The following is a 24012-nucleotide window of genomic DNA, read 5'->3' on the forward strand; positions in this document are numbered from 1 at the left end:
TTACCCTTAATCGACTTTTTCCTGTACTCGACTAAGTTGAATTTATTTGTATAGAGAACGCATTTCAGATCTCGTTGCTTAAGCCTACGTCCCGGGCAACCTAACGCGAAATTTTGCGATACCTTATTACTATACAATTTGTGTTAAGACGCTGAGCTCTGGTCTTATCGACCTACCTACCGCTCCAGTTTCTCCGCGCGCATTAATAAACAATAATAACGACGCAGTCCGGTGTACAAATATAAATACCTTACGACCCTGAACATTCGAAACTCTTTTACCGGTTCGTACTCTGCGAAACTTCAGCCTCGTTGTACCAAACTCTTTTTACCGAGAAGACTTAAAAATTCCACATATTTTCGAACAATTAGTTTTCACGCTTTTTTCTTTCCAGTATTTTATCTACAGAGAAATCTTTCGCTGGGATTTTTATTCTACGTCTTTGACGTGTTCGCTCGCTTTAGAGAAATCGTAGAATTAGAGAAAATTCGAGGCAAGAATTCGAAAGATAGCGGTTCTTCTTTTCTCCTACTGACACGTGATCGACACACGACTATCGATATTGGGGCTGACAGTAATTGCTTAATACCTGTTTCAGATACTCCGTCGTTCGCGATAACGCGTTTACCTGGTTTTGGAATTCCGATCGTCGAGGGGATGTCCGTCAGCCTGAAATGCGAAGTGGACAGCAATCCGGCTAGCACACCGATTTGGCAACGTGGTAAGTGACAGTAGCAACGAAGAATTCCATGTTTCGATAGCTATACATACAACCTACCTAAAACACGGGGATTAAAAGGAGACGGAAAACGTGGAAAAATATATGTATATTTAGAAATATTATACCGGAACATTCGCATCTTGCAATTGTCTCTAATAAAAATGCAAAGTATCTCTTTCGAAACCAACCTACGTTTCTTCCTACTAATTCGCAACGTGGCTACCTCTCAAAAAAAAAAAAAAAAAAAAAAAGAAAGCAAGAAAAACAAAACCTAGAATAACCGGCATATTTTCATCTTCTATTCCAAGACGGAATTATCCGCCCCATTCCTATCCTGGGTCAAGTGTTCCCATTTCCTATCAACGTCCAGACTATCAGTCTCTTCTCGGTCATCAGAAAACAAAACGATAAATCGTATAATCACATTAGTGTATACCACGGCGACCCGAAGAGGACTGTGGCGAGTTCGTGGAGTGAAAGTCAGAACAATAAATAATCCTACCCTGTTCCAGGCGAGCGAATCCCCTCATCGTGGATAAGTATGCGTGACAGATATTATCTTTCGTGGAGTAGCGAAAGCAACCCGATGGCGTGCTTCTTTCTCGTTCCTCTAATCCGGCGTGTTGTGAATGCTTCGTCAAGATTAAAAATTCTACGCTTCGAGACGGCTTCTCCGCTCTTTCGTGGCCTTTCGTCAGTCACGCGCGCATCGCTACTTCTTCCTCTACTTCTACTTCTTCTTTCTCGTCGTGCTTTGCTTCGTTCCTTTTTTCTTTCTTCTTTCTTCTTTTTTGTTCCTTTCATCCACCTATCCTCGCAGAAATCAATGGGACTCCATTGAGATTTCGCTTTCGAAGCGTTCCACCGACTTATTCCCGATAATTGGAAATCTCCTTGTACGAACGTGGAACGTCGTTGGCTCGTTCGAATTCGTTCGTCGCATTTTTTTTCCCCCTCTGACCGTAATCGATAGCTCGACGGTGAAGTGGTCGGCTCCCTTCCGGCGGAAACGAACCTCTCGATCGAAAAAAAACCCATAGAATAGAAACGAAAGCGAAAGAGATAGATTTCCGCGATACCTTGTATTTGTATTTCCTAACCACAGATCGAACGGTTATGAACGAATAATTCGGGGATAAAGAAGTGGAAATCGATCGATACGAGTCTTCTTTTTAAGCACGAGGATCGAAGAAGATTGGCAAATGGAGAAGTTCTCTCGCCTCTTCCCTTAAATTCCATTTGCTTCGAGGAGGAGAAACGGGGACGGTGAATTACTCCCAGCCGACTGGATTCATTAGCAGCCTCTTGTTCTTTGTCAAAGCTCGCCGACGGTAGACTGGCCCACGACTTGATAAATATTTAAAGCCTTCTATAATTCCCCCTTTAGTCTACCCGGACACTGTCTCTCTTTCCTCGTGGTAGCGTCTTTGAGTTCTTCCGGAGGTTCTTCAATTCCGATACACCCCGATGTAACAACATTTTAGCTGGGGCAACGAGTAAAAGTAAAGCTTCTTGAACGATTTCAGATAGAGAGAATAAAACGTCCGGGTCGAAGGTGAAGCAGTTACTTTATATGTAAGTAGGTTGGCTCTTGTGTCGACCTTTTTTGTCAGATCTCACAGTAAAATATAATAAAAATACATTGCGTCTGAAAAGACTGTGTAACGAAGTAATACAACCGGGCTTGCACGATATAGCGAGGTTATAAATTAATATATAATATACCTAGTAGCGTCTATCGATGAAAATGCCAGCTATGTAGCCAGTGACGATATATGGCGTTCTTCTTTTCTTATTATCAGCAGGGGTTGAACCGAGTCCGAGCTATATATCATTCGATCCTGACTGGAATTTCGGGCTTTATTTCTTATCATCTCAGCCTTCTGTCAATTCGTTCGAACAGATGCAAGGTCAGCAGAAGAAATACCATAAAGTAGAATACGACCGAACACATCAGATACGCGAATGAACATACTTTTCAAATATTATTTTTTTAACAATTGTCTCTACCTTGTAGAATGCGAAACCTTGATCCGCAGTATTTTTCGGAGTAGTTCGTATCATAACGTAGAATAAGAACGGACACGTCGGACGCTCGAATAAAAATACTTTACGGATATGTACTTTCTAGAAACTATTCCGTAGAAAAGTCAGAATGCTTGGCCCTCGAAATTCGTCGGACTAATTCAAAAGGAAGAAAGTAACGATGGCAGATATTCTCCTGTGTTTCTTGTTCAAAGCATAGTCCAAGAGTTAACCCAAATTCGGCGTTATGTATCCTCATGACCGTACGCCTGTTTCAGTACTACGAAACGTACGTAGGTACAGGTACGTGCAGCTTTACGTAACGGCCGCGGTGCGAGTCGTTACGCGTCCTACCATGGGAATTAACGTTTGTTTTAATGGACGTACTTTTCGCCCCGAGTCGGCATGCTACGTCGTTACACAGAGAACCACCGCTGGTAGGTAGATTCGTTCTCTGGCCGCGTGTGATGCACGCGCGTGTTAGGCACGAATTCGTAGCTGCACCGCCATCGGTGATAGCTATTCGCACGAACAGCATGATTTGCAACTTGATTGCTCGATTCGAAGCCCAGGGATAGATGATACGCGGCCAATTGTTCCGTCGGAATAACCTTTTCTTTCTAAAACACGGATTCTTCGATTCTTGGCTCCTCGATCTATTTGCTAATTTTCCGTAGGAAATAAAAATAAAAAGATATGCGAAGATGGTCGGAGAAGTTGAAGGATTTAATGTATGGTAATTCCAAGTACGTCGAAGGATTTTCACGGAGCTACGGAGGATGCTCTTGTTGAATTTTAAAACTGGATTTGATCGTGAAATTTCCTCGAGCTTTCTTCGCAGCAGCTTTTTATCCTCCCTCAAAAAAGGTTGCATTCGAGCATGCAGTCCGAGTGTGCATTTGTTCTCGTTAAGCTGATCCTTTAATGTAATTAGAAGCCGACTGCAACGGTATGTTAAATTAAATATGCTTCTTTGAAACCGTGTCTGTGCCACGCCGTAAAGTAAGAATCTTCTATCCTGCGCATTAAACCGCGAAATAATCCAAGTTCGAAAATCCACCCGTACTTTGTCTCCCCTATGATGTAAAAATACCCCTAAAAACTCCAACGACGTTGTCTCTCCACTTTGAAAAATGATTATCGAAGCACGCGTTCAGACACCAAACGATATTCACCACCCTAAATTCCAGGATAGAATCTCTTTTCCGGCCAGAAAATTCGATGTCGATCCCTCTTTCTTTCGTTCGCGTTCGCCTAACAGTTAGCAGACTTTTTCCACTGGTCTACCTCTGCACCTTTTATCCGACCAGTGGAAATCATGAAAAGGATTTACAGACGGAGTTTGAGGATCGGTAACGATGTTGCTTTTTGCTACGAATCGGTGGCAAATAAAAGTTCGCCGCGGTATAATTTCCTTTATTCGTCGTCAATCAGAGAAACTTTGATCACGAAAAAGGAAACGGGAGTAGGATTTTCGTGGCGAGTACCGCGTTACCAACGGCGAGACCACTTTCTTGATTAGACCGGCCAGTTTAAGCGGGCGAAACTATTACATTCGTTAAACGCGGTTCGGTCCGAGCGTTCGCTGAACTTTTTATGGAACCACGGTTTTTTCCGAATTTGTAGGTCGAACCTTTTGAAGGAAGCTGCTACGGAAGTACCGATTCGAGTTACGATCAAGCCGATGTTTAATCTCGTTGCAAGCCTCTGACGTTAGAAGCAGTAGAAATGGCGGGAATGTTGCGGTTTTTTAAAATATCTCGGGTAATCGCTCGTAGGAAACGATATAACGAGAAATTCTGGAATTTACATCGTGGAGATTTGTACGTTGGTTGATAAAAAGAAATGTTTCTATTTGGTAGATTGTTCAAGACTTTCGCGTAATACCGTACGTCGTAAATTATCGTTATCAGCTTCTATCTGATAATATAGTACGAACGTACGGCGAAATATCTACCATTTGCGCTGTAGAACAATGAGTAACGAAACAGAAGCGTATGCCGAAATCAATAACTAATTTATGGCGAATATTTATGATTATACGAGCTCGATAAGAAGTAATTACACGCGTTTTAGAAAATATCTATCGTAAAATCAACACGATAAATCACATCGTACGTGTTTGGACATTTCCCATACGAATTTATATCTACTTCCCAATTTTTGCTACTAATTACAAATAGATCTTTATTTGTACAATAAGTTTTAGGTAAAGAGCATTGTTTGTAAAATCAAAGTTTATATTTCATGCTTCGGGTAAGGAAAATATTTTTCAAAATCATCGAAAAATCAACATAGCAACGATATCGTAAATGTTTTCGATGTTTCGATCTTCGAAAGCGATGGCGACGTTTCGCCTTTCGAAGAGAAATTCCGTTTGCCGTAGTGGAAGGGCGATGAAATTTATCGGGAGTCGAGTTAATCGTACAAGCCTCGTTAGTCCCGTTATTGAGTTACACAAAATGCTGAGAGCAGCTGCACCCGTCACTTTCTGCCGTGATCAGCTAGGTGAGAGTGATAAGAAATATGATGAACGACCCGTTACCGGTGAACGGTTGACGCAGAGGATTATTGTTCAACGGTATCCGAAACGGAAGAATTCACGAGACCGTAACAAATTGTACGCGAAAAATATCTTGCGTCGTTCCATCGTGCCGAGCTGATTCTCTTCTCGCTTTACAACGAACTGCCAATTATCGTCCGGATAAGTGGATTCGATTTGTCGACCGTTGTAAAAGAATAATGGCTGAAATTTATGGCTGTAATATAAATTGCTGTCTTTAAGAATCTGAGGTTTAATCGTGCCCGATGTAACGCGATGTCACTGGAACCTCCGACTTGATTCTTGCGATCCTGGTTCAAAGATGTCGATCTTCTCGATTCCTCGAAAGTAGATAATTAGTTTAAAACCACAGACTTCGATCCGTATGATCCGAGAATCGCACGAATTCGTGGCACGCTCGATGCGATACGAGCGACCAAACACTCGTTCGACGTTCCACTTCCCACAATTCGACGTTTAACGTGCGCTGAACGAATTTATCCGGTCGATCTGTTCCGCGTGACACCAGCCAAGAACCATAGAGCAAAGGCGAAAGAAGAGATTGGCCAGAAACAGGTAGCCACGACGAGTGTCCTCGCAATCATAGTAATAACAAGAGGGTAACATTCTGCGAATCGAGTCTTTCGGTTTCGACGACGTCACGATCGGTATAAGCGCCAGTTATCCCATTAAATGTTCAATTATTTCTGCCTTCCATTCCTGACGTCCGGAATTCCGGCCTGCCGTGTGCATCGGTTCACGAGGGGAAGACGAGGGGTTGGACGATGTGGGAGGCTGGAAGCGAGAGCTTAATCCCTATTCATAGACTCGATCGAGTGATTTCGAATAAATCCTTCCAGCGTTCCGCGAAATCCGCTGCAATTAAAATACTTTAATATCCTTTGGAGCACGTAGCCGCTCCGGGCGATGCCTCCTTCCAACCACATCCTTTCCACCCCCTGAGCTCGTCTTGCTTCGCTTTTAGCCTCGCGTTTCAACTCACCCTTCTCCAGATCTCGTCCTTCGCCATCCCTCGTTCTCGTTCCCGTGGATCCCAATTTCTTTTTGGAACGGGTGCTCTCTTATTAAACGAATCTCAATCCAGATGCCCGGAGGTATCGGGAAAGCACGTTCGCTTTCCTTCAAAGAGCTCTTTATCACTGTTGAAACTCCGGCAGATATTTTGACCATTCGTCTTCCAGCGATATATCATAGCACACGGAGCTGGATAACTGCAGTTTTTCCTCGTGGCATACCGTGTAATATCACGACGCTTGGCCAGCGGTTCAACTAGCTCTTTGATAGTTCTCGAGACCGGCTTCCGTATTCGTCCTAGCCGTTCCGTGTTTTTGTTTCTCCATCTTTCTGCTTGTTCCTTCCACTTTTCTTTTTTTCCGAGGTTGTAAATCTGAGTTGGTAGTCGGATGTCTGATAAGCTAGAAATAATTGAAGGGTGCGCGATATATGGTTGGAAAGGAGGTCACGCGATAAGTTTAATATCCTTTCGATACACCGTGTATTTTTCCTACTATATCGACTAACATAACCGCCGTAAACGATTTAATTTGTCAACTATTCGTTTAACTCGTATACGATTTTTCTTCGAGTCCTTAATCACACTCGTTTCGCCTACCATTCGCAACATACAACCAATTTTTCCAACCACTTGCCATCCACTCTGGCTGTACGTATCCCCAACTGGAATTCAATTTATCGATAAATATCTGTAGTCCACTGTTATCCTGCCGCGAGTCGAGCCCGTTCACGAAATTTCAGCGTCACGATAAAATCGGCCACCCTGTTCGTGCCTGGAATAATCAGAGAAAACCATGCTGACGCACGACATTGTCGTCGTAAAGACTTATCGACGTAGAAGGAAAAGAAAAAGCAGCGGCCAGCTCTCTGCCATCGGCGATACGATCAATATGTAATGATCGCTATAAAGTGGCCCGGTTAAGGGCGAGGATATTTTAAATGAAAAGAAGGATGAATTTATCACGGCCCCGTCGAACGATTTATCACGACGATACATTCGAGCTACGGACGTTCCGGAGAACGTACGAGGGCGTCAGCTGCGGGAAACCGCTCCGGGGGAAGTAGATCCCCATCCGATCATTGTTCATACGAACCTAGCATATAATGCGATGCCAGCCAGAGTCAAATATATATGTATGTGTGTTATACGTAACCTCGTTTCGGTTTTTCCTGCGAACTCCACCGTGCAACTCGTTGACGGATTCTAAATGTTCGCTTCCTTTTTGCCAGCGAAAAAATGCCACGTTTGTGATACAATCGCGTCTACTGCAGACCAACTTAAAGAGAAGATTCGAGTTTTATACGCGCCAGATTTATGGGAGATTTATTCGTATTTATTTAAATTAGTTATATTTTGCTAGATCTTTCATCTTTTTCTTTTTTTCTTTTTTTTTCTTTTTGAAGCAGCAACGGTACACGCGAATACAGCAACAAAATATGCGAACTTTCAACTAGTTTAGTGACTCGAGATAGATTTCTCTGAAAATGTTTTCGCGTTTTATTTTAGACGAGTTTAGGTCCAAATTTTATATATCGCGAGTCTTGTGGCTAATTTTTCTGCAACTTTTTCGTCTAAGGGAGTTCTCTAAGGATCTATATAGGTTTCATATTGCTACAATCGATGGTAAATGTTCCTTTCAGCGAGTTAACAACGGATGATTTTCTTTTTAGCAAAATTATTTCAAATAGTCTTAGAACGAGCGAGAACGCTGCAACGGGTCGGTATTTACGTTGACGAAGTTTTTCGATCGGCTAACTGACGTACCCGGAAAGGTAAAGTCGAGCAACACTTTTTTTAGGAATGATTGCACACGGCAAAGAAACGAGTAAACCTCGCGTAAACTCGTCTCCGTGGGAACGTTTCCTTTCGCGATCGTTCTTCTACTTTTTATTCGAACAGCGTGCAAAAAACGCAATCTGCGTTGCTTCCTCCGCGCAACTAATAGCCGGCTGTTCGAGCTTAGACGAGAATATCTCGTTTTATAAAGCGTGCCGAGTAGAATTACTCACCGACGTTCGTTCGAGTCGTGAAAAATCTTATCCTCGTTTTATTTCACTTAACTCCGTTCCATTCGAATCTTATTTCCACTTCATTTTACTCGAACAAAATCTTACAATCCTAATTTCTTTTCTCTCGTAAGATCTCGAGAATCTTAATCGTTTTTACCCAGCAAGCAAATCGAACAAGCAATCCGCAAATCTTGACCTCGTTCTAACAATTATCCTACTTCGTTCGACTATCGACTATGGAACACCTCGTACAAATATCTCAATTTCACTCTCCATGCATCGTACCGTTGATTACCAATTAAACTAATTATTCGAGCGAAACTATTTCAAAGTATTCGATAAGTTGGCAACGTCGTGGTCTAGACCCGGTCAAAATTAACAAACGCTCTACGTTATACCAAATACTCTGTCCGACCGTTCCACGCCAATATCCCACTCTATCCGTTTTCCGGAGCTTCTCTCTGCGTTGTCTCGGTTTCAAACACGGTTCGTTTGTTTCCGAGCCAAATAGCCGGAATCCCGCATAACCCTACCGGATATATCGTGCTTGGCGGGCCAAGTCACGGGCCGCTCTTATTTCATAGAAAATAGCACGACATCTTGCTAGTCCTTCCCAGCCTATAGGTCCCGTTAACACAATCGAGCGTGTTTTGGCAACGGCACGAGCTCGCTGTTTAACGAGACAGTCGCTGGTGATCCGCCCTCTGAACCATCCGAGTTTCAACCACCAAAGACCGTTATACCGGATCATACAAAAGTTTCGTCAGAAAACTTCGTCGACCGAGGAGTATACACGCGAGAACGTTTTTTTCCTCGTCTCTCTCTTTTTCTTCCTCTTTTCGATTCGGTTTCTTTCGCCACGGCCGTTAGCAAACTTACCCTTCTTCCTTTTTCATCCCTGTGCTTCTGTTGGTCGACGTTGTTACACATTCAGGACGTAGCACAGAGAACTAGCAGTAAATCCGACAGCTGCGTCGAATCCTGCTTTTCGTCAAATCGCATCGTGGGCGGGATAAAAACAACGAGCCAACGAAATGCCTATGGCCGGATGAAAGTTTCGCGAACGACTTCGCGAAACGGATACCAGTGGATTCCCATGCCGCTTCTTTTTCCTTGCTTCCTTTTTCTTTTCCTCGGCTTCTTTGTTTTACTCGTTCGCTCGAATAAGCCGAGCCGCGGTAGATCCTCGCGGTTCACTTTTGTTTGTTTCTTATCGTACCGCCGCCCCGCCTACTCGCAAGGAGGAAGATAGCCGAGTCGCGTGTACTAATTTGATTAACGAAAATACGATCGATACGATCGCTGAGTTTTAAGTTCCGGCTGCACGAAAGGGTTGTAGCGTCCGAAGATTTATCGCGGCCGTTCGTTTTAATCGGGATTATTGATAGGTGGAATTGCTGGGTAGTTTGATTTATCGGTACTCAGGTCAATTTTCATCGTCCACGACTTATGCTTCTACTAATTCCGATTTGATATTCCATTCGACATATATCTTTAGCCTGGCGTGGCGTAGTATATTATGAGAATACGTTTCTTCCATAGAAATTCATGTAATTGCTCTCAGTCTTTGTAACTAATTTTTCCATTAATCCTTTCGTATTTCTTTTCGACATTCCGGATGAAGACGTTCAATGTTGAAAACGAGACAGCGCTAGTTTGCTTAGATACGCTTGCTGCGATGTACCAACTTATAGCAGCAACTCAAATATCGAAATTATAAGATTTCGCTCGATTACTAAACCTTGCACCGAAAATGTTACAACTACGTGAGATTAGTTCGTTTTAATCGGGATTATTGGTAGGTGGAATTGCTGGGTAGTTTGATTTATCGGTACTCAGGTCAATTTTCATCGTCCACGACTTATGCTTCTACTAATTCCAATTTGATATTCCATTCGACATATATCTTTAGCCTGGCGTGGCGTAGTGTATTATGAGAATACGTTTCTTCCATAGAAATTCATGTAATTACTCTCAGTCTTTGTAACTAATTTTTCCATTAATCCTTTCGTATTTCTTTTCGACATTCAAGATAAAATCGTTCGATGTTGAAAACGAGACAGCGCTAGTTTGCCGAGATACGCTTGCTGCGATGTACCAACGTATAGCAGCAACTCAAATATCGAAATTATAAGATTTCGCTCGATTACTAAACCTTGCACCGAAAATGATACAACTACGTGAGATTAGTTCGTTGCTAGAAAAGTACGAAAAGTAAAAGTATCAAAATTGCACAGACTTTCTTATTTACCATGACTTCCTATATAACAAATAGTAAAATTACACGAGGTTACCTGTTCCCAGCTACTTAACCCTCGAAACAGCATTCCCCTACCCCATTGCAGGTTTCGAATCGTTGGCGCGTAATCCCGCGCGTGCAGAGATTTTTCGAAAGACAATAACGAGGCCTGTGTTGGCACCGCGCCAGCGTCGACCGCGTAATACCAACGACGCGATGCCGGTTAATCGGGTAGGAGCGCGACGCGATTCCGCGCGAGAAGCGTGCGCGTAGAATCGCCGCCGGCTCGGTCGGACGACGTGATGTTTCCACCGAGTTAATTCCCGTACCATACAGCCTCTCTGTTTGTGTTTCAGACAATGGACCACCCGTCGAGCAGAGCGACGACGGATGGCTGAACTTCACAAAAATCAGCCGCGCCGAGAGCGGCTGGTACAAATGTTACACCAGGCACATGCTCGGCATATTCACCAGTATCGGTTATTTCCTAAACGTACGCTGTGAGTATTTTTCCCATCAATATAATTTACATATTCCGAGACTTGGCGGGATTTCTAAACTTCTGTCAAAACTGTGAGACTGGCTTGACACTCTTACGTATTTTCATTTACGAAGACTCGGGTTTCCTTTGTTAAACGCATCTGTTACCTGTTGAGTTTCTTGGCAATTAAGCGCATTAACGTGTTCTTTGTTCGTTAGAGAAATTACAAGTTAGATTAATATCAAATTAGAAACACGAAACTGTATACAGAATGTGATGATAATTTCACAGTTATTCTGTTTTTCTTCTCATTTTCTGTTGGATGAAATGGAGGGGAGTGTGTTGGCAAGATAACCGCGAATAAAGAGCAGAAAATTCAATTTTCAAGCGCGAGGAACGATCGATTGTAAGATAAAGTCTCGATTACATTTGTAATGTATATAACGAAAAGCTACGAAGTAGTTAGTTGGTACGATGTATCGAGAGAGATGCTTCAAAGATAGTCCATTCTGATGATATTGCAGAAAATAGACGATCTTTTAAAAGCGAAAAGTCCCTTTTCGTTTTCGTACAACATTATGAAAATGCAGGTTTGATCGCGAAAGAAGACAGTGGGACGCGAAACGACTTTATGTTATCCATTTGATTCGTCAATTGCTACGATATTGAGTTAAATAAAGGCCCTAAAAATCGCGTTAAATATACGTTGAAATCTATCGGCGTCTATAGCTAACGAACGGATTTATTGAGCGGGCTATGAAACGACCATTTCGTTCCATAACAATGAAAAGGTTAAAACTAGAATAAGTAGAGCAGCTGTACGAGCCGATAAAGGGTACAGTAATATTAGAAATTAATGGAAATCGCGGGCCGCGTTGCACGGCTGTTTGAGTTATGAGAGCGATTGAATCGGGAGTCTCGTTCGTCGAAACGATCCACCGAGTCTTCGAAACGCGATATGTTTGCGTCATCGGCGAAGATTTATGTTATTAAACGGCCGTGGTAAAGGCGATTCAAAATTGCCTTAAAATTTCGACAGAAAATCCATTTTCCAGTCTACGCGTATTGCCTGCTCCTGAAGAGATAATTTACCATTTTATATCACGATCGAATGAGATAAATGTTGCTACTTCATCGTTTATGCAGCGAAATATTTGTCTTCTACGAAACCTTTTATTCGTTAAAAAGAACGTTCCTGTCGCAAAAATCGCGTTGAAACTTGATCGATCTAACAAATTCATACTGACATAAAATTGAACGCTATTTTTATCAAACACCGTATAGTTCGAGAAAACACATTTTTTTGAAATGTAATGATTTGCAACAAATCTCAAAGAAAAAGATTAGAATATTTAAAGCATTAGAAACCACAAAGCAACAAATAACACGAAAAAACGTTCCACTCGGGAAGTAAATATTTTCGAGGAAATGGCGACCCATAGAAATGCAAAGGAGAAGAGTAGGTAATCGTGAACCGAACATGGAAAAGAGTATCGCCTCTCCTGAAGGGCAACAGACATTCTCGCTAATTCGGAATGCAAGAGGGATGGTGGTCGTCGCAGCCGATAACCGGAAACCACAGTCATTTGTCAAGTACGGAAACCACCGAGCCAACCGGAAATTATCCGTGCCCTGTCGTGAAAATTTGCAAATTTCCTACCCAGCCTTGGACCCCGTACGACCTTCCATCTTGCCATTATAACCCGTGGAAGAGAGGAGAGGGTGGCAGAGTTCCCCTCGAACCTTCGAGTTTCCTCCTTTTCCACTTCCTCTGCCCCTTTCCGCCTCTTCAGCTTCAGCTTCCGCTCGCACCGTCGACCGACGGGATCCTGGATACGGGTTTCCGAGCACCTAATCTCTACGCAATTTAGATGGCTCGAGTGCACCTATAAACCAGCCATCCCCTGTAAGGAATTATCGATTACAGCGCAACCGCGTCCTGTTCGAATCTCCTGGCCGGATTACTTATCCGTGGATAACGTCTAGCAGGATTTTAAACGGCGAACACCAATTTCGTGCAATCATAGATAACGTACGTTTCAGAGTGGCGGAGAGAGCAAACGGTGGATTTCGGAAACGCTCGGATCGATCGAATTGTGTTGTTTAGGAAATTGATTTTCGATGCTAGGCGGTCGCTTTACGCGATTGCTGTCGCGTTTAGGAAAAGCGAAACATCGAAATCGAACGTTCGACTAAATTTCAAAAACATAGTATGTTTCGTTGTAAATTTCTAGATTTCGGGGATGCTCGTGCTACAGCTAAAGTTCTGTCCGTCATCGGATACGCTAGGTATCTGAAAAAGACGTGGTTAGCGAAGGGGAGGAGGTCGAGATATCTTCTAAGGGTAGTGGTTAGTTAGCAGTTTGGTTGGCCTATCAGTTACCAATCAGTCGTGAAACATAATACATTACACGGAGTCAGAAGCAATCGAGCTTCCAACAATCGACATCCCAAGTACTTAAGCTCCCGACGTAACGAACAACAAAGTTGAAGTCACGTATAGTTTCAAAGACGGATAGTTGCGGATTGATCGTTAAACAGAAACGTCAAAGAATGCTTTAGTTTCAGAGATCTCTTCAACGAGCTTCGACTATCGATAATATTTCAATTGCAACGTGTCAGATCGCACGAGGTGTATTTACGTAAAACAAACTATCTACGTGTGTAGATTTGAAATCCTGAATGTAAAAAAGTGGCAATTCATCGAGGCTCGAAAACATCCTCTCGAAAATTGTTCGGCAGCGGATAAAACGTCGATGCGTGGTACAATAGGCGCTCGAGTATTTTTATATTTTTCCACGATGAACGACGAGTCGGTTCAACGCACATGAGATCACGACGCGTGGATCCCATCGATGCGGTGAATCGCGACAGAATTGCCCGCATCGAGGATCAAAGCGCGCGTCAGTCGGAATTTCCGGTGATAGATCAAATTCGTAGGTAACGAGAATCGCCATTAAAAAACAGAGATTCTCCGTACACTCGCGTATTCGCGAACGCGCGTGCATTCAGGAGGCTAACAAAGAAAAAGTGGAAACTCTTCCCTTCACCCCTTAATCTACCACCCTTCTCGCAGTGTACCCGCTGTTTGTTATAGCGTCACGATTGTGTTTGCTGTAAAATTCCGAACAAACTACAAGACAAACGAGGTATAGCCAGCGAGCCGACCGGGGCTTGAGGGAGGGTGTAAAAGCCTCCTATCGTCGCATCCACCACTTTGATCCCTTTGTTTTGTTATAGGATGAGCCAGAGGATCAGCTTGCTAACTCAAAGGACTGCTCTCTTTCTCCATCCCCTTCGACTATCCCCACCATCGTTTCCGTTTCGCCCGCCCCTTTGCCCTTCTTTCCTCTCTTCCTTTTGTTTCCCTCTTCCTCTCCCTCCAACCAATTCCACCCTATCTACCGACGTTCTAATTCTCCTCTCGGAGAGAAGATAGCCCGACCGCGACATCACCAACCCCTCGACACCCTTTCTCCTCGTAATTGTGAACATAGCGTTAGCTCGCAGCAGAGCAAACGATCGCGCACATATAATTCCGCAGGTAGAATTGCGAGCGTCATCGGTGTCCGTTCTATCTTCCCTTGCCCTCGTTCTCCGGCAAAAAGATTTTCTCCCGAAGCTCACACGTGGGTACGCCACTTCTACCTTGAACTTTATTCCCGGTACGTGCGTGCGATTCCTGATGCGCGGCCACCTCGTTCTTATCGATGACAACGACCGGTCGGATTTCAGGATCGCTTTAAAATACCTCTGGATACGAATGCGAGTCGCGTGCCCGAGAATCGCGAGCACGCGCTCGCCTCTGATATGTCGAGGCCATTGGAAAAATTGAAATCTGTAATTTCCTTCACCCTGTAGCGAATATCCAAAGACGCCACTTTTGTGGAAAATATATTTTCCGCGTTAAATTGTACGGATGGGAAGTTTGGAACGAACGTAGCAAGAAACTTGGCGTATAACAAGTTCGAAGACTCGATGGTTCGAATATTCGAAACGTTATCGTGCTCTGTCTAATTTCGTACGTTTGTTAAATAAATCTTTACGTATTTGTATCTATCTCTACCTGTGTCTCCGTTGCTTTTATTTCACCCTCCTGGCCAACGTTCATCGTTCAAATCATCGTTTAGATGATCCAGACATGGAAACGGAAGCGGAAGCGTTGAACGGCGAGGCCACCGATTCCCGAAAGATGGAAGTTCAGATCGGGGGCGCGGTGACTCTGGAATGCGACGGTGGTTGTTGGGGACATGGTCCTGGAATGGATCCAGTCGGTGGTCCCGGTCCATTGGCTCTCAGTCGAGTCGTCTACCAGGAAGCTGGCGAGTATCGCTGCGTCGCACCTGACAGAAAAATGCAAGACACCTGGCGCGCCCAACTACCCTACCACATCAAGGTCACTGGTAAGTCTCGATATACCAGTACGATTATTCCTATTGTCTCATCGTCGTTCTTCCTATTATTGTTATTATTTTGATTAAAAGTCTGGAATTCTCAAGATCACGCTAATGTCTGATCAAAGGCATTCGAGACTCGCTTGTCTGACGTGTGATGAACCGTTGCTACTTATGGCAATAAGCGTAGGTTTATTCTACTCCCGTAAATTGTATTTGTATTAATCGTATTTGTCCTAATAAGTGTCGATCAATTATCAGGTTAACTGGAGGAAATGAACTGGTTTCTTACTCGAATTGTTAATAACATCTCGGTGTAATAACTTATTCTCTTGGCGTATTATATTTCCAACGTGTCGTTATACGATATTTATGATCGGAATGCATTGAAATTCGTCAAATTAATTTCTAGCGATTAACTTTTAAGTCTGCGATTATAGGAGTTTCCGACTAATGAACGACCTAGTTACCGGGTTAAGGAGAACCTTTACTCCTTTCCTCTTTAAGGAAATATAAATCTGCTCCTCCCTACCTATGTGAAAAATAATATCATCGTTCCTTTAATACGATTAATTTGATAAAACGCGGTAGATCGTGTTGGATTAAGTTTAATTTAAATAAAACAAAGGACGACCTTGAATAACGGAAACCACCGATAATCAGTGTGGAGAAGGAGTGGGTTAATTTACCAGGAGGGCGGCTAATTCAAAGCTTATCGTCATTAGTCACTATCATGAGACTAACCCTCTTTCGTACCGCCTCAATGGAATTATCCAATTTTCTCCAATAATTGCTCGCGTGCGCCCTTCGACAACCACCTAATTGCAAGACTTATGAACGCACTTTAGATAAATTACGTTTGATCCTCGGCAGACTGAGTCCGCCAATTTTAACGATTACTTTCTCGTAGACCACTTTTCCTGCCTTTCGTCTTCGCTCTTTTCGACTTAATCGTTTACCTATTTTTCCAAATTTCTCCCGTGAACGCGTTAACGTTTCTCTCGTCAGAGAAACCAGCGACGTTTTTTTACTCCACGGTGTAAATAACCATTAGCCAACAGCCTCTTTTGAATTGTTCATATTCATTAAGCTTTTTTCCGTGTACTCGTGACTGTTGTATATTTTTTCTGTATTTTGGGATATTTACACGAGTAACCCACGTAGGAAAAGCGAGACGAAAGAATTAGAATTTTCTACCGTACGTTCTACACCCACTTCTATTTTTTCCTTCCTTTTTCTCTCTCCTCTTCTTCTACTTTTTTCATTCTTGTAACATTATTATCGTCCTTCACGATGCTGCAACCGATGGTTTTTCCTTTCCTCCTTTCTCCGGCGATATATCGCGTGTAACACCGAGGAAAACGTGTCCTTTCCTCCGCTATGCAATATGCGGTGAGTTCGTTGTTCCATGAACGCATTCTTCCACTCGACATTAAGCGAATTTTCGACCGAAGAGCAGCAGCTTCTTTGAGAAATCAATCGACGCGCTCGCGTCGTTAAATACCTGGATAAATTGCCTGTAGGAGAAAAATTAATTAAAGCGGGATAAACGCGGTCATTAAATCGGTGTGAAACGGTCTTAAGAACGAACGGCGAACGAAATTGAACTCGCTACGGCAGATCGCCGACGTTTGACGATCGTCAAATGGAATTATCTTGTTTCTACCACTGTTATACCGCTAACTTTGCTCCACGATAATTCTCCGAGTTATGTACAGCATAAATTCCTCGTAGTAATTGCAGGAATCCTCGATCAGTGAATAGTGGGATCGAGAATTTATATAATTCCAAGAATTTTTAATACAGTGATCGTACAACGCGGGAATTTAAATAACCTGAAAAATTAAAAATTCTCCATGTCTCTTACTTGGGCAAAATACATACAAGAACCGAGGTAATTCTAACATATCTGTGAGCTTTAAAAACGCCAAATTCGAGTGCAAAATTTTCAAATCTTTGCAATTAGAAGCCTTTGCATCTAAATCGTTATTTCAAATAATTCCAAGAACGCTCAATGTAAGAACCGTGTTAAGAGAAAGAAAAATCTAAATAATTCCAAAAGTTTGTAGTTGAAAAATCATTTATCCAAGAATCGAAGCGGTTCTAAAAATTCTTCGTCCAAAGACTGTAAAATAGAAACTTTAAGTAATCCCGAAAACGTTCGATCTAAAAATCCCGTTGAAAGAAACAAGAATTTTGAATAAATCCGAAGATCGACGTTCTGGTCGTTTTCACGTGAATGGTCACGTTTCCCCATAGTATCTTTCTTCGGAATGACGGATATTCGACTTCTCGAAGGGTGGACTTGGATGAGAGGGAAAGAGAAAAGTCGAGTCAATGGTAACAACAGCAGGGCCTTCGTCGTCGTGCGACTTCTGTTTGATCTTGGAAATACGCGTGTCTATGTGTAGATACATAGGTGGGATGCGCACGTGTATATTGGAAGACCCGTTTTCCCCTGGTAAGGGCGCGGAAAACAAGTTTATGACGCGGAATGGGAATTGGTGCGTCGTAAAGGCTGTTTCGTACGCACCATGTCCTGTCGAAATGATCCTGGCCCATTTTGAGGGGGTGAGAAACTGAATCTGCCGGCTACGCGTTGGAAATTGTGCAACTACGATGGTTTCTTCATGGTTTTAACATCGTCAAACGATTCTAAGTTGTTCGCGTTATACGGTTAGTTTATATTTCAAAGGATAGCAGTGTTTAAAATCTCGTAGTTTATTTCTTCCGAAGAAAGAGGATCTTCTAGGGTTTATTTTTCTGCTTTTCTCGTTTGAAATTTGTTCTTTTTCTCTTCAAACGAATGAGGTTTCCAGTTGTAGACTAGACAACAAGAAACCATGTAAGAACTTGCTCGAAGCGTGAGATGATTTTCGACGTATTCGACTTGCAGTGTGGTATAAAATAAACGAGTTTGTAATTAACAAGAAATCAGTTGTTCAAAAATAATATACGAATGAAATATCGCAATAAAGTCTAAAACAAGGATCGACCTTCTCCTTTATCCAAACTCGACCTACTTTATTGCACGTTTTGCATGCTTCTTGATATTTCTATGGTTTAATTCGCATCTAATCTCGAGGATACAACTTTTACGATCATCGGAAACAAAATATCTGTGAGGTAGCGCAACATTTCCTTTTTCCAAGGCTATAAAACGTCGATGATATAACAAGAAGCAGCATCGCAAACATACGAATTGCGATTCAAGCATCGTATACCCGAAGAACACGATAATCCGACCTTAATAAGAATGTTCTTCGCGACTCCTTGTCCGTAGAGTTGGATAGCCGCGAATGAAAATGACGCTGGATTATAAGAACGAGAACCGAGCGGATGTCGGGCAAGAGGAGCGAGAAGACAGGAAACTTTGAGAACGTTTAACTTCTCCGTTCTTTCGCCGAGCTGTAGGCAAAGTAGTTCGAAACGGAAACCGATCGTTTGTCGTTTCTGACAGATTATGGAGGGTCAACGTCCAACACTCCGGGTGGAAAAGCAGTGTACGCTTCCCAGGGTATTAGAATCTGATTCAAAACCAAATCGTTAATGGAATTGACTATTATAAGTTTGTATGCCGAGTGCCGGCTTGGTAAGAGAGTTGAAACCAACAGCATTTAGTAATGAATTTCTCCCTCTAGCCAAAATATTTTACGTCAGATTCTACCTTCGAATCAGGTGACTAACTAAATAATTCTTTAAAAAGTAATCGTCGTACGTTTTGTCCGATGATAGGATATTTATTAAATTCGCGATGACGAAGATTTGAAATGTCAATTAGTCGTTGACGCGAAAGAAAGGCAAGATTTGACGACGACAGAAATGATATTGTTGATATCCTACCAAACTACGATACAAGAGAGTTTTCAAGTTTTCAAATGTAAATCGTAAGCTAAATACCGAAAGATTTCAAATCTTTTTAAATTTCAAAATCCGAAAGTTTAAATTTGTGAAAAGATGTAATTAAAAGTTCCAAAGGTATAATCCTTTAACGTTTGAATCTCAATATTTGCGCGTAAATTTCCGATCTAAAGTATTGTACCAGATCCAAACCGATCGAACGTTTCTTTAATACCCGTCACAGAGCGCATCCCGCGCACTATCTTTGTCCACGTTGCTTACACATCGATGATAAATGCAGATTCTTCTTTGCAAGCCGCAATCGTTGGCCTTTTCTCATTCTACGGTCTGCGGAAGCCTTTGCTTGCTATCCAGCCCGAGGCAATCGCTGAAGCAATCTCGACTTCTTATTGATTGCAGCTCAGGCAACTCGTGCGTGTAAGGGGCTCAGCCAGTCGAACGGTATCCTCGGGATTTTAAAATCGTTTCCCTGGATTGAACAAGGGGACGCCGCGGGAATCATCCTATCGCGAATTGTCTCGATTTCTCTGCTTGTTTTTTTCTTCCTCTGCCTCTCTTCTTGTTGCGAGTTGGAAAAACAACCGAACCAACCATTTTAATTCCTTCTGCAAATTATCGATTTTCCGTGCAAACATCGAAGAGACCGGCGAATTTTGTACGTTCTTGGAATACGTGGAATGAAAAGAATATCGTGGGGAAAATACAGCGAAGTTTGTTGGTTATATAAAACGTCAAGTTTCGATTTTTATGACTGCCCAGTGTTGACTTCCAACAAGGTTTCTCGCTTATTTCATTTTTTCCCTTTGATATGTACACGCTTTGGTAAACTTTGCGAAAAGTAGATTAATATTAGAAATGTATTAAAAATAAACGAATAGAAAAATATCGAAAGGCGCGATAAATTACTGTAATTTATAATATATTCGTTATTTACTTTTTCTCTCTTTTTTTTATACCTATTTCATAAACCCACGCGCGTAGAACGAAGCGTGCAACGAATATGCTTTGGATAACATGCACTCGGATTCCGAGATCCGCTTTTATAAATATTGCAGTCAATATTTCTTATCGGTGTTCCATGTATTTCTCAAAAGTTCTCGGTTCTTGACTTTGCCCGAGTTATTCGTTCGTAAAAAATTGCGTTTCTCCTCCGTCCGAAAAAAAATAAGCAAACGTGTTTTTTTCGAATACGTTATCGTAAGAAAATTCTATGATCCTACGGAGGAAAAACCGTTTCTCTTCTTTAGGTAGATGGTTCAGTTAAACGTTTCGAGAAAAAACAGTTGCAAAATATTCGAGAATGTAGAAGAAGTCGTAGGAGCAAGGAGAAGTTTCGTGTTGGACCGAATTGTGGCCGCAATAAAACTACATTATGCTCCTGGTTCTTACGTTAGTTGGCTCTCTGGAACTCTACGACACGTTCGCGATAATTTCCCCACGAAATTGCGAACTGCTGCCTGCACGGGACACACTTTCGCAGTTTTACATGGTCGTGGTCGTTTATCATTAGACGAGCAGGAGTTTTGGGATTAAAATCTTTTTAAAGGAAAGAAAAATGGGAGGAAAGGAAACGAATGAAAGAAAAAGGTTGAGAAATAAAGAGAGGGAGGGAGAGGGGAATTATAACGAATTTTCGTCGCGAGTCACGAAAGATTAAACAACCTGTTGTTAATTAAGGTTCTCGGGAAATTTGCAGTTGAACGCTTTTCACGAGTAATTCGAGGAAAATTAGTAACCCGTCGTTGATTAAATCAAGTTAGACACTTGCTGATTTATGGACGCTCGTTTCGTACCGTGAAATGAAACTCGAAAAGGATGCAGTTTCCGAAAACAGTCGAGATCATTGAAACTAGGAATTTTACTCACTGTGATATATCGTTGTAAATTTGTTTCTCCAAATTTTCTTTCCACTTGAATTAACGGTATACGATATCGAAGAAATATTTTAAGGAGAAGAAGCAGTAACTGCCTAATATGCGAAATTAAATATTCGTTAATTTCATTCCACTGGTCAAAATTTCCTAGTCTTGCCATTGTAACATTTTCATCTGAAATTATCAGTGTTTATATTAACCCTTTACGGCCACTCGAATTATTTCAACCAAATGACGTTTCTCGACCGCTTTACGCGAACATCGTTATTCTCTGGTATTTTCGATCTAATTTCTCTAAACTTGATTCGTTGAAATATCTTTTGCGGAGACACTACGATCGTTTAATTTAAACCTTAATGTTCACTCGTACAATAGAAGTAATTAATATTTATCATTTCCGGAGAAGACCGGAGAATCGCAGGTTTAATCTTAATCGAAGATTAATTTCCAGAAACTGATTTAAAACTTCGTTCACGAGTATTCAGAAACTTTATGCTTGACTTCTAACTTCGTTCCTCAATGTACTTTGTGAAACGAAATCGCTAAACAATTTTTAATCGATATTCATTTTCTTCTTCCTGGAAATATTCATCAATTCCCTTGCGAAAACGAATAATTGGAGCATAAAACTTCCTCAACTGCCTTCGCGAATGTCTGATTTACATAAAATTGTATCTTTAAACCTACTCCACACTTTTAATTCATTAGTATCGATTTGTAAAACGCGAGGAACGTTCACACCCCCAAAAAACAGAGAAGAATTCCTCGTAAGGAACACTGGAAAAAAATACTCGAGAGAAACTTTAGGAAAAGAAGATAGGAAAAAATAAGATCTGTGCGTAGATTGACGTACTTTTAGACAGAAATTCATCGTGGCTGTTTCTCGGGAAAGGAGAAGACGATAACTGGATTGCTTAGCTCGACAACCGAGGTTATTTCTTCGGTTACGTACGGCTCGTTAAGCGTTCGTTAAATGTTCACGCTGCGCCGAGCTAAGACATGCACCGTTTTTCGTCTCCTTTTCACCGGGCCGCAAGCTTATTTAAGCACCGCCACGGGAACTTATATAATAACAAGTTAAAGTGCTATACACCGCTCCGTAAGTGGCTTTTACCGAGGATTATCTTGCTTCACCTGGATCCCGCCAGGTTACCGCCGAAACACAAACATTGGTCGCGGATAGTACACCTCCTTGCTTCGAATTCACGTGTGTGCTTTGCAATTTCAATCGACGTTACACGTTAGTCCATCTGTGTATGTATATCGTAACATGTTGCAAGGAAAAATGATTTAGAGACTTTTTTTTTATTTTCCGCTTTCCTTGAGACTTGCGTTGTTTCAAAGAGAACTAACAAAGAGTTTAATACATTTTTCCTTTAGAAACAAAAATATAATATTTTTTTCCATTTCTTTTTCCATCGATTCAACCCTGGCATTACTTAGAAAAAATAAGAAGTACCTTGGAGCACGTCTTCTTTTTAATGAAATTACCGTCGCAAATACACTTGACTCGTCCGAACTAAATTAACACGCTAACAATTTCCTTCCCCTTTCTTGCGTAACAAGCCCAAGCCATAGTACGAAGCCAGAGACAGAACGAGAGGACTATTCGCTAAGCTCCCTATTCGGTATCTTCCGTATAATAATGTCTTTCGGTATCTCGTGGTTCGAATCTAAATTTAAATTGCTCAAACACTTTCTGCCGTGTTCAGATACCTATCTAAAATTGTTGCTTTAATATCGACCTCGCGTTTTCCCATTAAAGAATAATCGACCGCTTGAATCTCGATTGTTACCAGAGAATCGTCGAGTAAAATTTCTAATTAACCACCCGTCCCGCAACATTCTCACCCAAAATTTCATTGTAACAAGCTACGATCGTAAGAGGGTCGAACTTCTGTTCGCCTAAACAACCGTCTTTCGTAGCTACGTCTGGTAAAGCATGGCAAAGACCGATATCACGATTTCATATTTGCATGGTTAATAAAAGGAACGGTCGAATCAGCGAGTCATTTACAAGGGAAACGTATCAGAGTGGCTAGGAACAAAGGGCTGATTATAGGATCAAAGCGCAGGAAGCAAGAGGGAAAGGAAGCGGTTCTGCCGTGAAAAGGTCCTCACACTCCTCTTTCGTTCTCTTCTGCTCCCGTCTCGTTTGGTATAGTCTCGTCTCGTCGACGGCAATAGCTCACGGCGCGTTGCAAATTTTTCAACAAGTCGAAGTTTCAGTTACGCGCCATCCAGTTTTTCCCCTCCGCGCGGAAATTAACCAGGCCTCCTTTTGTGGCCTGTTTCGCGGCTAGTGAACGCGCTCGCGAACGATATGATTAAAGGAAGCTGAATCTTGCGGCTTCTTCGTCTCGACGAGCTTCTCTTCTGTTGCTTTTTATTCGTCGATTCGGAGTTATGACCGGTTGAATGGAAATCAGAGGCATCGCCGTTGCTCGTTTCAGCAGGCAAATTCGCTGATGAAGAGGGAATAATCGGTCTCGAAGATACTTGGACGATGAAATAAAACGAGCCTGAGTCTTTTTCAGAACCGTAAGGAAATTTAGAGGCTAATAAAATTTGCAGCTCTTCCTTCCCGGAATGTTTAATTGCGGAAAAAAGGGGTTCGCGATGGTTACAGAATGACAGCCCTCTTTAGCCGTGGAAATTGAGGTCTGAGAATTTATAATTCTAGAGGACCATTCGAGGCACGCTTCGGAAATGGTTTATTATACTGTTGAAACTTAACGATTGCTTCTAGACAGAAAAGAAGATTGATCCGATTGATACGTTACATAGCAAGAAATTGTCTGGCTGTTTGGCAAAACACAGATAGAATCAT

At 42.1% G+C, this 24012-nt stretch overlaps 1 protein-coding gene across 1 annotated transcript in view; it reads left to right on the forward strand.

The window, feature by feature from the left end:
* Positions 1-24012, forward strand: part of tei (irregular chiasm C-roughest protein teiresias) — a 314069-nt gene that overhangs the window by 223126 nt on the left and 66931 nt on the right. The window contains exons 7-9 of the mRNA XM_069118895.1: positions 599-721; positions 10929-11072; positions 15184-15456. Coding sequence (XP_068974996.1) covers positions 599-721; positions 10929-11072; positions 15184-15456 — 540 coding nt within the window. The remainder of the gene's footprint in view (positions 1-598; positions 722-10928; positions 11073-15183; positions 15457-24012) is intronic.

The sequence above is a fragment of the Bombus flavifrons genome, chromosome 8 (assembly GCF_040668555.2).
Source record: "Bombus flavifrons isolate JBK064 chromosome 8, iyBomFlav1_principal, whole genome shotgun sequence".
Classification (NCBI taxonomy): domain Eukaryota; kingdom Metazoa; phylum Arthropoda; class Insecta; order Hymenoptera; family Apidae; genus Bombus; species Bombus flavifrons.